This window comes from Phalacrocorax carbo, chromosome 1, assembly GCF_963921805.1.
Source record: "Phalacrocorax carbo chromosome 1, bPhaCar2.1, whole genome shotgun sequence".
NCBI lineage: Eukaryota > Metazoa > Chordata > Aves > Suliformes > Phalacrocoracidae > Phalacrocorax > Phalacrocorax carbo.
Window position 1 is genome coordinate 55,058,356 of NC_087513.1, and position 15,145 is coordinate 55,073,500.

General features: G+C 41.1%; 1 protein-coding gene across 3 annotated transcripts in view; it reads left to right on the forward strand.

The window, feature by feature from the left end:
- Nucleotides 1–1,779: 1,779 nt before the first annotated feature.
- Nucleotides 1,780–15,145, forward strand: part of IFT56 (intraflagellar transport 56) — a 51,932-nt gene continuing 38,566 nt past the window's right edge. For all 3 annotated transcript variants that reach the window (XR_010373173.1, XM_064452982.1, XM_064452991.1), the window contains exons 1-4: nucleotides 1,780–1,876; nucleotides 1,990–2,127; nucleotides 3,132–3,224; nucleotides 9,730–9,844. Coding sequence is in view for 2 of the 3 variants with exons in the window: in XM_064452982.1 (XP_064309052.1) it covers nucleotides 1,874–1,876; nucleotides 1,990–2,127; nucleotides 3,132–3,224; nucleotides 9,730–9,844 (349 nt within the window). In the remaining variant the exon portion in view is untranslated. The remainder of the gene's footprint in view (nucleotides 1,877–1,989; nucleotides 2,128–3,131; nucleotides 3,225–9,729; nucleotides 9,845–15,145) is intronic.

Here is a 15,145-nt window from a genome sequence, read left to right on the forward strand (position 1 = left end):
CCCCTTCTCAGCCAAAACCAGCACACTTACAATATTCCTGTCAATCTAGATGTTTTCCTTGATTTCACAGGGTTCTGACAGAGGAGACTTTCAAGCCTACTAGCCTGCTGAAATTTTTTTTCTGGTAGATAATAGAAAATCCTAGGCAACCAATAAGAGGACAGATATCTGCATTATACGGATTAGTCTATATATGCAATCTTGACAACATAAAAAAACACTTAAAATCAAAACTCTGAAAAGGCAAATAATTTCAGAATTATTTATGGAAAGTTAATTCTCTCCTGACAGAAATAATACCTTACTTAATAAAGAACAGCTATAAAAGGAAACCAAATCACTGGCACACATTCTTTATCACTTTGACTAACTCAAAATTAATTTCTTGCAGAGAAATTCTCTGTGGGAGGGTGGATTATTTGCCTTCCTTCTTTATGGCCTGTGGTATGAAAGCACATTCATAAGCAAGGTACACTGTCATGCTGCTGTTGCGCTCCTGTGGTTCCTGGTTGCAGAGTAACCTCTCTGGGACAGTTGCAAGTTGGGTGTATTGTTCCTGGATCAAGCCCTCCTGAAGTGATCGGATGAAGGCGAACACGGAACTCACGCTTTGAAGAATCAGCATGCAGTTCTCTCCTGCCAGACTATGTTACAGACAATTGCAGCATGAAATGATATATTTATTCATACAGAAAAAGCCTCTTTCATTTTTCGTGATGGAGTGCAAAAATTTTTTTCTTCTCAAGGAAGGAAAAACAGTAGAAATACAGATACCTCATTAGTCCTGTCCACGGGCATGTATTTTCTGGCTAGTTGAGTTGTCAGCAGGAATGTAACGTATTGGTCCTCTGCACTGGAATTGCTAATGGTGCAGTTCAGGCAGCATAAAAATGAAATTTTAGGGGATTCCACCACATGGTGTTCCTCTGTAACTAGGGGAGATCCGTTTCATTCACAGCAAACTGCAATGTCAGAGATGATACAGGAAACAAACTGCTTGAAAATTATCCAGAGTTTGCAAGAGAGATCAGCTACTGCATGCAGTTAAAATGTACACAACCCACGTGCTTAACATTTTATATTATGCTTTCATCTCTATAGTTATAGAAATACAGATGGAGTGGCTATGTTTACCAGGACAGTATAAACCTCTGTGGGACTCCCTCCCCATGGGGCTGTCACAGAAGAGCGATCAACCCATGAAGAGAAGCTCTCTGGTCAATGGAAGAAGCTCTCTGGACCTGACAGAGTGAGGGGGGTTGCTCATTATGGCATGCCAAGGAAGAGCATTTTGGGATTGCACAAGACTTATTATGGGATGTTTAAGCAAAGGACCAAAGGTGGGGAAAGGAAGAAATTAAGCAGGTTTGGGAAGGAACCACTACGGGACACAGGACAAGGGGATAAAAGGGGGCTGTCGATGTGCAAACCAGTTGCTCATCAGTACATTTCTCTGGCCGTGCCCTGTACCTGATCAGCGCAGTGTCTCTCGCCTTCATCTTAAACTCCAATTCTTACCATTTTCCTGGGCGAGGGTACTCTGTGCTGCACGTGTGTGTGCGTGTGTGTGTATGGCGGTCTAAGTGCCGGCAGCTGGAATTAGACCACAAGGCACAGGGCCCTACGTGTCCGGGATGCCAGCAACCGCACAGACAGATCGAGGGAGAGGATCGGCCGACCTCCCTCCCTCCCATGGTCGCTACGGAGATCGACGCCCGCCGCAGCGGAGGCGGAACCCTGGGGGGCGGCGCCAGTCGCCAGCCGGCGCCTATTCGCCGCCGCGCTCAGGTCTGCGCTGCCGCCTTCCGCCGTCCTGCGGTTACCCTGGCAACGGCGCCGTCGGCGGAGTGAGGAGCCCGGTCCCGGCGGCAGGATGGTGAGGGGCGGCGGGGCGGGAGGCGCGGGGCGGCCGCGGTGCTTCCTTCTCGGGCGGGGGAAGCCCCGCCGAGGTCCCGCTCTCACCCGGCCGCGCTCTGCTCTCTGCCGCAGATGCTCTCCCGGGCCAAGCCGGCTGTGGGGGGTGCCCCGCCGGCAGGAGACAGGCGGAGGAAGAAGGGGAAGAAGGTGCCGCAGCTGGAAGAGCTCCTGTCCCTGAGGGACTTCACCGGTGCCATCGCCTTGCTGGAGGTAGCGGTCGCGGCGGGGGCGGAGGCCCCGGCCCGGGGGCGCCGCCGGCACCCTGGCTCTCCCGCTCCCCTCGGGAGGGCGGTAGACAGTGGCCCCGGGCTGGAATGGGCGGACTGGTGTGTCCAAGGGAAGAGAAGTCCTTTGATTTAGGTACCTGTGTAGTGAAGACAAAGTCTGCGAGATAGGAATCAAGTATTCCTTGCTGGCAGCCTGTCCCCTTTATGCATTTGGTCTCTCTTGATGTTTAAGAGGTTTGTGGGATATGCGTTCCCATATCGATCTCAAAGGGGCTTACTCCCTCCTTAACCCTAGGGGTTATTCGAATTTGCAACACAGCTAAAGGTAAGGCTTCTATCCATTTAAGGTGTCCTTCCTGGCAAAGTTTAGAGACTTGCCTGTTAAGGGTCTGATTCAGCCTTTCTATTTTTCCACTAGATTGAGGCCTCCAGGGGGTGTGTAATTCCCGCTTAATCTGTAAAAATTTGGAAATTCCCTATACTACATCTGTAGTAAAATGAGGCCCATATTCAGAGGAGATTCCCTCTGGAATACCAAATCTAGGAATAATTTATTTCAGTAAAACCCTAATTACTTCTTTAGCTTTGTTGGTGAGACAAGGGAAAGCCTCTGGCCAACCTTGAGAATGTTTCTACTAATACCAATAAATATTTATGCTGATTACATTTAGGTAACTCTGAAGAGTTTATGTGCCAGTATTTCCCAGGAGTTATTCGTTGTCTTACAAGTCCTCCCATAATCTTCTTCTCAGTTTTTGCGTTATTAGCGCAACAGAGAGTACACTTTTTCACTACAATATCTGTTTGGCATGTGAGGGTTGCCTGCTGCTTCCTTCAGAAAAGTGAGAGCAGCTTCACCCCAACAGCATCCACAGCTGTCAAGCCATCCATGATATCAGATAGCCTAATATTACTTTGATTACCTGTGGGGCTTTATGAATTCTGTGGCAGCTGACAAAATTCTTACATCCTTCCTTCTCTACAAAGTTTAAACGGCACGTGGGTGAGCAGGAGGAGGATGCTGACCTTTGGATCGGATACTCTGCCTTTCATTTGGGTGACTACAAGAGAGCACTGGAGGTAAGGTGGGAAAGTTCTGCTCCCTGAGGTTGGAAATTGGGGTGTTGTGGTAAGGCAAAGACAACAGAAAGAAGATGTTCTGTAATAGGGAACAGTTCTGCCAGCCAGTTAAGGTACAAATGTATGGTAATAAGACAGATGCTGTAGAAAGCAGTTTGGATTGGGAAAAAAAAGGGTATTTGCTTATCAAAATAGACCTTTTTTTACAGGTACCTACTGTCTGATTTGACAGGACTGGGGCAATGGACACAAGTTGGAACACAGGAAGTTCTACTTAAATATGAGAAAAAACTTCCTTACTGTGAGGGTGACAGGTAGCAGCGGAACAGGCTGCCCAGAGTGGTTGTGGAGTCTCCCTCCCTGGAGACATTCAAAACCCGCCTGAGGGTGGTCCTGTGCCCCGTGCTCTAGGTGTCCCTGCTCAGGCAGGGGGGTTGGACAAGATGATCTCCAAAGGTCCCTTCCAACCCCTGCCATTTTGTGATTCTGTGATTTAATACTAGGCTCAGTAGCCCGATTGGCCCTTTTAAAAGTCATAGTTCATGTCCTAAACTTTCCATTCCCTTTTTACAGCTAGCTTTTCACAGGTTTTTTTTCAGGTTTAATTACATCTTTGTCTTCATTATGTAGCTTATCTCTGATATGCATACTTTTAAAATTCTTTCTCTAGAGGTTGATGCCCCTGGCCATTTAATGTTCTTTGTGTTTTCTTGTATTAGGTAGCTCAGTGAAATGAGACATTCTTATTCTCCAAAAGCTTTAAGTCACAAAAAGACATTAATTATTCAAATACACATAAATCTTTAATATTTAGACCATACGGTGCTGTTGTGTCTCTTTCAGTACATGAGTCCATATGCAACTCTGTCTCCAGCAAAACCCGGTTTGTTGCTAATCAGTTTGTTGCCAGTGTCCCTAGGATCCCTTTATCTTCTCAGTTGTGCTAGCCTATTTCCCTGTAGAAGTCTTAAATTTGTATTTTGCCTTCCCCTGTACCTCCGAGGGCTTGGAATCAGTGTGCACATCAGAACAGAGACTGTTGTGGAGAGCGGTGTGGTGATACGCTCAAGGCTGCGTATAAGCTACTGAAGATTTGGAAACAACTTGGTCTGCCTGAGCAGTGTTTGTCTCATTGCTGTATTCCTACAGATGTGAATTGCTGTGTCTGTACAATGCTTTATTGCACTATTTAAGGCTTACTGCTTTTGGTCAAGGTCAGCTGGTGGAGATCTCCATCATAATGTACTGTGAAGTATAGCCATGCTGTGGAAACTTTTCATGGTCTTTTAACTTGCTTTCCCTGGAAGAAATATTAAAACCAGATTATACTTTGAAGTATTAACAAAAGAAAATAACCATGGAGAAATAGGCTATAGAACAATAATGTTATTTTCCCTCTTAGATAAAATTAGGTGTTTAACTATAGTAATACATGGTCACACGCACAAGATTCATATGTGAGGCAGAAAGAGAATTTCTAAAGCTTACGAGTAAGTTCACAAGGCCCTTGCCTTAAAAAACTGAAGAGCAAATATCCGTTGGAGATGTTAGAAATGCTCAGTGAATCAAACTGACAGTATACATAGAATGTAAAAAAGTAGTATAGAGCACAGTGGTAACTTAATGTTCATGTTTAGAGTTGTTTAGAATGTAACAAGCAGTTTATTTATATCTGGATGTTGGGTGTAATTAGAAGTGAAAGTTTAAAAACAAAAATGTTTGTATAGAAATGAAAAATAGCTTGTATTTTGTTTGAAATAAATTCTGTTATTTGGAATACCTAGTAGGTGCTTTCATAGGCAGCACAGTTTTTAAATTTTTCCTTCAAAGAAAGAGTAACAGAAATTTTTTTTTTAAGATTAGGTTTTGTATGTGGTGTTTGATTCACCACTAGGTGATGCTGTTGATTCAGGCTTTTAAAAACTGCAACATATTCGGGTTTTTCCCGTTTTTCTGCCGAGTAGGGACTGTAAAAGGCTTGTATGTGTGGTTTGTGGTTGGTTTGTTTGATTGTTTTTTTTTAAGTGAGCGATCACAGGGCCTATTTTTTCAGATTTAAGGCTGATTTTTGGCACAGTGGTGAGTCCTGATAACTTTGTCATTTTGCTGTGGCATGTGGGAAATGAGCCTCTGCATCTTACCTAGTTTCTTTTGGGACAGAACACTGTCTTGCAATTTCCAGGCTTGTAGTAATCAAGGGAAAGAGTGCTGACTGTAGAGGCTGAATTGCCTTTCAATTATCAGCGTCAAGGTTGAAGCAGAATGCTGTATCTCATCCGCTATGTTACAGAGGCATTATTGCTCTATTCTCAAGGACAAATTCCTGGATTATCTTTACTCTCTAGATCTTGGAGCACTCTTTGGGGTGGGCTGAGAGGACTGTAAATAAAATACTATGGGTAGGAGATTATGCAGAATTCCCCAGAGTGACATTACACATAATCTAAATGATTCACACTCCTAAGTGCCTGCAAGTGACAACATGCCTGTGCCACTATATTCCCAGTCTATGATTTGTATTCCATATACCTGATGATGAGGCTCTTCAGAAACTCTGCTGCTCAATAATCCTTTTACTTGTAATGATACTTTCACAGTGAGCCAGGCATGCTGGTTGCATGACAACTTTTGGAGACACTTGAGAGTTGGGGTGAGGTGGCCATCATCCACTACTGGGAGAAGCAGGGAAAAAATGAAAAACACACAGACCTGTGGCTCCAAGAATATCTTCAGAGAGAATAACAGCAAAATACCTGGCATATTTGCATGAGAGAATTCCTGACTGTTGGTGTGCCTACAATAACAGAACGTGTATTCTCTAGGTAGAGCTCTAACCTCAGCTTCACTAGGTTACACTTTCCCCTTCTTAGTAGGTAGATGCCTTTCTCAAAGGATGTATCACTGACACTGGTCTGATGGGATCATCCCTACTGCAGTACACCAATTTACAAATGGTACTGCACTGGATTTCACCCTTCCAGCAGTCATGGTGGCAGTCCCTGCATGGGGAATGTCTTGCTTCCTTCACTCACAAACTGATTTTTACTAACAGTGGGTGGGCAGTGTCTTCCTGACATCATATGGCAAGCAAAACTGCCCTAGCAGGTGGCAACATCTAATTAGTTTTCTGAAGTCTTCCACCTCTGCTATCCCTAGTGGGGGAAAAACCCACCTGTCTTTCTGCCATGGCTTGTTCATAGCACTAATATTGAACTATTCCTGAAAAAATTCGCAACATCACTCGAGGACCAGAATCCAAGCATCAGCCTGATGATTCTGTTTCTGAGCTGCCTGATCTTATAAATTGAAGCAGCCAGGACCTAAGGAAGGAAGGGTTGTAAGACCTATTTGAGATATTGACAATTTAAGAGCGGAATTGGCAAGGGTGGGTGTGCTGCTAGGTTGGGTTCAAGACCTGGTTTCACATTTGCACTTTGCACCCTCTGGCTGGGCTTAGGCACACAGGATGCTCGCATGGTACAGCTGCCAGACATGGTAATGCCAATTTGGATCATCAGCTGCATGTGAGAGCAAAACACAATCCCTGGGCCAAAGCCTTCAATGCATTGTTTCTGTCAAAATATCACAAACTACCAGCCAGGGATTCAAACAGTCTCTGCTGTCTGCCACCTCCCTCCTAGCAGAGAATCAGGAGGCGTTCCACCTCTTCACTGGATGGGACCTCCTGCCTACTCTGGCTCAGCTCAAGATAATTTTGGTCAAACTGAATTATGAAAGGAATAGGGGGATACTAGGGTAATGGCTCATCCATGAGCAATATCTGGTCTTGCTCAAGTACTTCTGTTGTGAAGTGTGAGAATACAAGTACATTCAAGTTCCTAACAGCTGAAGCTAGGAAGTGAAAGATGGATTTTTGGCTCTTGGAAGTTCTCTAGGCTTCTCTCTTTTGAATGTAGCCAGCTTATGATGAGTATCTCCACACCTCCTTTTAGCACTTGTGGGGCAGCCCTATAGGTTGGCTTGTTTATTGGCCCTTCAGGGTCTGTGTTTATGGGTTTGGAGGATCCAGACAAGTAATAAAGGCACTGGGCAGAATCCTGCTGGCCTCACATCAGTAGGTGTCAACAGTTGTAGGCAGTCAGCCTGGCAGCCTGCTTTTGAGGAAAAGTGCATGTCTCATGATAGGGGTGAGAGGTGGAGGAGAGTGAAATAGCAAGAAGTTGTTACGCTGCTGTTTGGCAAAAATATGCCACAAGTTGACTGTTGGGAAAGTTTTTGGAATATTTAATTTGTTTGGTTTTGTTGGGTTTTTTTGGAGAGTGGGGGGAAGGCTCTTGTGAAGTAGTCTTTGAGAGACTGCTGTTGAATGCCTTTTAGTGAGAAAAGGGGCAACAACGCATAGTCTGGGCTCATGGCCCAGAACTACAGGGTAAGGAGCACTGATAGTCCTCACTTTTATTTACAGTGTTTCCATAGATTCACGTTGGTACTGCTGGAGCACTCTTTATTTATGGCTTGCTTTGAATGGCCAAGCCAGAACATGACTTGTGTTTGTGCACTTTGTCTTTTCCAATTAATCTGCTTGAAGCAATAGCCGAAAGAGACCTTTGGGTGCATTTAATCTGAACGGATTTTGAAAGATTCCAGATGGTCCCAGTAAACAGCAGTGGCCTGTCTCTGAGCTCTGTGACAGGCCTACGTCAAGACTGAACTGGCCTCAGTAGGAAAGGTTGGCGTCTATGTAATTCTTTTTTAAAAATTATTTTTATTTATTTATTTTAAATCATCTTGAAGGACAGCTAGTCCCTGAAGTACTAGCAAGACTGAGCTGGCTTTTAAGGGCATACCCTACTAACATCATCTCTGTTTGGGAATGCAGTTTACTTTCCCTTGGCAACAAGAAAAAAAATTCTTTGTGCTTGCAAACTGTAAACTTTATTGTTGTCAGCATGTTTCTGTTCTTGGGATTTGCTGTCCTTTGGGCGTGGCTTATTTTATCTAGTGCTATGTATATATCTGTGCCTTTCCACCTGTAGTGGCACAATATGGTAAACTATCCCTAGGCAGAGGGAAATTTCATGTGTTTGGAGGAAGAGTACAGAGTCGTCAAGGGGTTGTGCTGCTGGGAGGGATGAGAGGCTTCTGGCAATTGGGAAGCACGTGGATGGCATTCTTTCAGCAGGTCTTGTGAGAGCCTTGTGTGACCCTACCTGCTTTGCCTAATGCTGCCTGTTGGATGTGGCTGGATGGAGAGCAGGAGCACCAGCAGGAGGCACTTTCACTGGGGTGGTCCTTCCTTTTCTGTCAGAAACCTGACAGAGGAAGAAAAAAGATCGCTTTGCATAACAATAGGTTCTAAAAACAGAGGCAGAGAGACACCTCAGTGCTAAGATGTTTATCTTCAGGAATGTCACTGTTTGGTAGCTCCAAAGTTTTTCTTCATTGAAGAAAGTAGATTGAGAGATTGATGTTAAGTTTTTACTGTTTAACAAATAACAAGAAATGAAGCAGTTTATGTGACAGTATTAAGGGCTATGTAATGAATGTTGATGTGTAAGAAATATCAGAATACAGCATCTACTGGTTTTCTGTAGCTGTTGGCTATAAGTATTAAAATGGGAAATGGTGAAGTTAAGCACAGTTTGGTAATATTTACTATAACTAAAGCTTATCTGTTAGGAACTCTTGAATCTGCCCAATACCAACTTGTAGGCTTGTATTTAATGCAGTGGTCTCCGAACAATTTTGATCATGTGCCCCTAACAGTAAAAAACTTTAGAGCACTCTCCCCCAATATATATACATACATACATTTTATAAATTTATATATATGTACTACTGTACTAGTACATTGTGTAATTATAAAACACAAAAATAGAAATTAAAAAAGGATAAGATAAAGACAAAATAAACACTATTTAAAAAATATTTTAGATATTAATGGCACCAAAAAGAATTTTCTTCCTGCACCCAATGGTATTGTCTTGCACAACCACTGGGGTGTGCACATCCCACTTTGGAGACCACTGTTTTATTCTGTACTAAGACACTACCTACAGGTTTATAAAAGCATGTTTAACGCTTGCTCCAGTAAGTATTCACAAAGAGATTTCACTGGTGTTTATGAGTCCCAGGCTTTGACTGGAGGGGAAGTTAGGAAAAGATGGGGAAAAGTTGGTTATGTTGATGCCTTTATAACTTAAATATATTTATCTTTCATAAAGGCAAATAATAATATATTAATAATAATTTTTTTAATATTTGTAACTTTGCTGTTGACAGAATTCATGCTCCTACAGTGAAGATTCATAGCACTGCTTGTCCATGTTGTATGTTCTGTTGCTGTAAATAAAAAAGAGCTAGGGACATACCTTAGGTTAAAATGCAATAGTTTCATTGTAAGAATGGTAATGAACTTGAGAATAAGTTATTTGATCTCAATAATTTAATGATATGTTGTAAAACAGTGGAAGAAAGAATGATATTTAATACAAGTCTGTGCTATTACACATTTTTAAAAAATCAACCCTCTCTTCTGTTATAGGAATATGAGGCCTTAACCAAACAACCAGCTTGCAATCCAGATGTTTGGGTGAACCTTGCCTGTACGTACTTCTTTCTGGGGATGTATACGCAAGCTGAACAAGCAGCCTTGAAAGGTGAGATGTGTATCTCTGATGGAAAGGACTACTTGTCGACTTGAACACTTAAGTGATTTCTTGAGAAAGTATTCAATGCCTTTTTTATAGAAATACAAAATACTTTTGAGCAAAGCTTTTTTGTTTTTGTTTTGTGGGGTTTTTTGTTTTCATTTAACAAGAGTGTTATGATGCAGTAAAAAATACCTTGGGCAGGTTGGAGCAGCTGGAACAGAAAGAAGCATCTAGAAAATAATTTCTCTTATTAATTTCTAAATACAAACCTCAGCACATGCTCACCAGCAACGAAAAGTTACTTTTCTTTTGACTGATTTTATGTATCTGGACCAGTGTAGGTGAAGCTAATTAGGCTGCTGAAATTGTCAAAAAATAAGCGTAAGTGTGGACAAGGACTCTATTTACGTAGTTTGAGTGACTTAGCTGGTGCTCTTGTTGCCTGTTAAGTCAGACATTAGGTATCTGATTGTTCAAGGTGTGGAGTTTACTGCAGTCACATTGTTACAGTTCTTTAATCCCAGCATGCATGGGGTCATTTAAAGGAGAGGAAAGGGTATTAAATTCCAAGGCAATTTTTACTGCCTAAAAATGTTTCTGCAGTTTAATTTTGCTACCCATCACTTTCTATTTATCTTAGTGATTTATATTGTTTCCCATAACCATAGTATCTCAGTGCTTGCTAAGTAGAATTAATAATAGTGATGTTCTCAGTCAACTTCTGACTCTTGCCTTTTTAGGATAAAACTCTTACTGAAGTATGGGTTTTCTCTTTTCTTTCTTTCTTTCTTTAGTCTTCTTGTCCTAGGCTGAAAATAATTGTGTACTCTCTGCTACTGTGGAGGAGTGCCTTCAGAAAGGACAGTTTTGTAGTCTATTTTAGAAATACTTAGATTCTTCTGTCCCTTTAAAATCTTCTAAAAGATCACGCTGAGCTCGAATCCCACAACTGGAAATGTTTTTTTTCCAACTAAAAAGTTTGATGCAGAGCTTTCTTCTGTTTTGTTCAAGAAGTGTGTAAATTCCTAATAGTCACAGATAAAAGTAAAATCTTTAATGTACCACAAGTTTGATCTTTGGAGGCTACAGTCAAGGATTTGAACTGGAATCTAAAAATAATTGGGCAATAGAGCCTGAGAAGTCACTTTGACCTAAACCATGGAGGAAGCAAATGGCTGCATCCTCTACCGGTTGGAGACATTGTCATCAGCTTCACATCATGTGAATTACAGTAATCCATTCTAGAGATGACAGATACACAGCTGGGCATGCACCTTTATTAACTGTGAGCTTGAAGTGAGGGAAGGTTAATTTTTTTGTGCCCCTTCAAATTAGTTTGTAGTGGCATGGTGAGTGGCAGGGTAGGGGGTGTGGTTAGTGGTACTCAGTGCCGGAGGAAGGAGCAGGAACATTAAGAAAGGAATGCAAGACGTAGGGAGAGTAGCTGAGGGAGGAAACAGAGAATAACTGAGTGCTCACGCTAGTAATATCAGTTCCCAATTTTATGTAATTGTTTAAGAAGGACAGCATGCCAGTTCTTATAGCGAGGTGGTAAACCTTTCTTGTGAGTACTGTAGTACTGATTTCTGGCTACTTAAGCTTGGTGGGGAGGCAGTCACAGGTGAAGATTTGTAACACTTGTCCTTTCTCCACTGAAGGCTTCCAAGTGTTGTATATTCCCCTTTCCACTCCCGTCGCTTCAGTCGTTCTTACATTGAGGTTGAACCATTTTATTTTCACTCAAGACAGATCCTCTTTTAGTTTTTTTTAACATCTTAAGATTGCATCATCTTGTGATCTCTTCTGTGGTTTTGCAAAGATCCTGAAGAAGCAAAATATTTCATTTGATATAGCAACAACAGGTGAAGTCTCTAGAATAACACCATTTAAGCAGTACTGCCTTGAGTACTGCTGAAAAAACGATAGTGTTAGTGTTGAGCTGCTTACCATTGCTATTTTGGGATTATTTTGCATGAATTCTTGCATACTGCTTGCTGTTTATTGTTGCAGTTATGCTAAGCCCCTGAAAATAGCATAGTGCTAAAACGAATGAGGGAGAAATAATTTGTTTTCAGCTATAATTCTAAAATTCTACAGTGATGGAATGTGTGAAAGGCAACATAAATGTCACTTAGCTTTCTGGAATAGATTTTCCACACAAACATGTAAATCTAGAAATCTAATAGTTGTTTTTTCTTGCCATGTACTGTTGCTGTTGCTTAAGAAAATTATTGTTAACTGTCTGGGGAAAAATATGCAGGATACTTAAAAATTAGGAAATTAGCATTAAGAGGCATGAGGTAATTACTGCATTTCCTACAAGATATATAGTCCACAGTCTCTTGTGCAGCAAGGTTTTATGTTTGTTTTGTAATAAATTTGAAGTGTTCTCTTAGCTTGTCGTTACTTAATTAAAACTTCATGGTACATTCTCTCAGGGAAGAATAAATCTGTATATCAAAAGTCATATAAACCAAAATTACTGCAAATATAACCTAAAAAGCAGAGCAAAAAGGCAATCAGGGAAGATCCTTCTTTGAGGGTTTTTCATTACAGTTGTACTTCATCTCCTCTAGGCTTTCTTCCAAATTTCTTTCCAATATTTCTGGCTTCTCCTTTTTCCCTGCCCTCCCATTATAGTACAGTTACTAATGTTTGTGGATCTGAGGTGAGGGTAGAGTTACTTCAAGTGAGCTACTGTTGTTTCATAGTCATCCCATAGCGAAGCTGCCAAGTGATGCTTTGTTTACTCCTTTCACATCTGTGCCCTCATACATGGGTTGAACATATGTTTTCCATTCATCTAGTCTTGGGAGAATGAGGCTGAAAGTCATCTTGGTTTAATACATAATAATAATAAATTACTGTTTTTTCAATTATAAAACCAAATAATCTTATGTTGCATTCCCAGTTCCTGTGCCTTGCACAGGACAAGGACTAGAAACTCAGCCTGGCAGGCTTACACGGTGAATCTGGCAACTGATCCTAATGTTTAGAAGCCTGCATAGTGGTCTCAGGAGCCATTGGCTAGTACTGCATTATGAAAAACACAAGAACTAACAGTGTTCTTTTAAACCACAAAATGTGCACATAAGTGGGGCTGCAGTTAAATCTGTCATGAAAAACAGTCTTTTTAGGATAAACGGAATTTCACAATTAAATACAAGATTCATGTACAGACAGGGTTGTGTTGCTGAACCAGTCATTAAAGTTCTTTTTTTGTTTTGTTTTTCTTTTTTTTATGCCTTCTAATTTTTGATGGGCAGAGCTTTGTAATTACTTTACTTCTTCACAACTCTGCATGTGTCAGATCTGAATGTGGTTTAACTGAACAGAGATACTTCTCATTTCACAGCCTACACTGGCAGGAGCAATATTGTACAAAAGCAGAACAGAGATGGGTTAGTAAGAACAATGACATTTTCCAAACCAGTTTTGCTTTTGCGCATACTGATGTTTGCCAGGTGTCAGATAGTTGTCACCAGTGAAAACATGCAGTTACAAGCAGGCATGGAAAAGTTGCTGCGTTTTCTTTTTCTTTAGACTGTACCTTTACCTACATGCAAAATTATCTGCTTTCTGTTTGTACGGTATTTCTTGAGAACAGTAGTTCATTATCCTTGAATCTTAGCTGTGGTTTTGAACTAGCAGAGCTTGATATATGGAACTTTGAAAGTGCACAAGTGAAAATATCAATTTAGACATGTTTACACTTTAAAATCTACTAACCGTATTTTCTTGTTTTGCTTTTTAAAATATAGTGAAAGCTACAGAACAGGAGTAATTGATAGGTTTTTTTTTGCTTCAATGATCTTTAAGTTACTGTGCTTAGGCATGACTGAAATTAAATGTGTATATGTTGCAAGTAACTGAACATAGCTGACCTGGCTTTTAAGTATTTTGGGAATGGGAAAATTTCAGTGAATGTCCTCTGTAAATTTTGTTCAAGAAAATTCTGAACAGTTGAGCTATTCAAGTGTGTGTAAGCGTGAACCTCACTGTTGGACCATGTTTTTTCCATACCCTTGCATTTTCCCTCCACCAGTGAGACTGTGGTTCTGAGGCACAGAGGGCTTCATTCAGCTACTGTATTCAGGTGTGCAGGGTGTTGTTTCTCAGGGACAGGAGAGTAAGATTTCCTCTGGTCATATTTTCTGTGCTGTCAGGCCAGGGCCCTCACAGCGCTGTTCCATTCCTACCAGCTCCTGCTATGTATGTTTAAGATGTGTTCTATGTCTGTTAATGTGTCAAGTGCTGCTATAGCATACACATTATGTCTGCTAGATAGGATTTTTTAATGCTTGATGCATGACCAGCGCTGTCTCTTATGAGAGGGCACAAATGTCAGATTGTCCATGACTGTATCTCATGATATTCTTACTGCCTGTGGCAGCAACATGAAACCCACCAAGGGTCTGAGCTGCCATTTGTAGTGAGCTTAACTTTTTATTTAATAATTAGTGAAGATAACTACCTTCACTCTTCTTGTAATCGTTTATTATATTTTAACAAATACTTCACTATGTGCCTGTTCCGTGTCAGCACATAAAAATATACGGAACACTTTAAGATCAATGTCAGCTATGACTTTAGTGCCTGGAACACCAGCACTGATCATGACAAAAATTCTAGCATAGGAATATAAGTGTGTTTCCTAGCTACCTCAGTGATGCCTTCAGCACAAGGCCAATACTAGACCTCGAGCAGGATCTAGTTTATTGCCGTGCAGCATTGTCATCATGTTTGTTATGATCCCTAGATTGCTTAGTACTGATCATCATGAAAAAGTAGGACAGAAAAAGAAGATTGTGCTTCCTTGTGGCATTAGTAGATCAGTGACAATGAAATTCAGTAGCAGCAGAGATTAATAGAAGAACAAGCCTAATATCCTAAAAATCATTATCTCTGGTAAGGCAGTTGTATCACTTCCTGCTCCAGTGATTAACAACAGCTTTATCCAATATTCATAACCAGATTCTTTCTGGAAACTAATCTGATCTGGTTCATATGTTTTCTTGTCTTGCTCAAAAAAATGCATTTGGAACTGGGAGAAAAGAAACTGCTGATAATGAATATTTCCCGTGATTCTGCCTATTGTACTGATAGGACTATATTTTGGGGGTTTTGCCCCTCTCCTTCTCTGGCTGACATTAAGTAAAAGTGTCTTAAAGAATATCAGATGGATAGTATCATATAATATCTTAGGAGGCAGGACATTTTTTTTCTCCCTCTGTATATCTATGCACACCATCAGAACTCAGCTTTCATCTTTTGCCTGTTTTTAGGTGTAAAATAACATGGACTAAC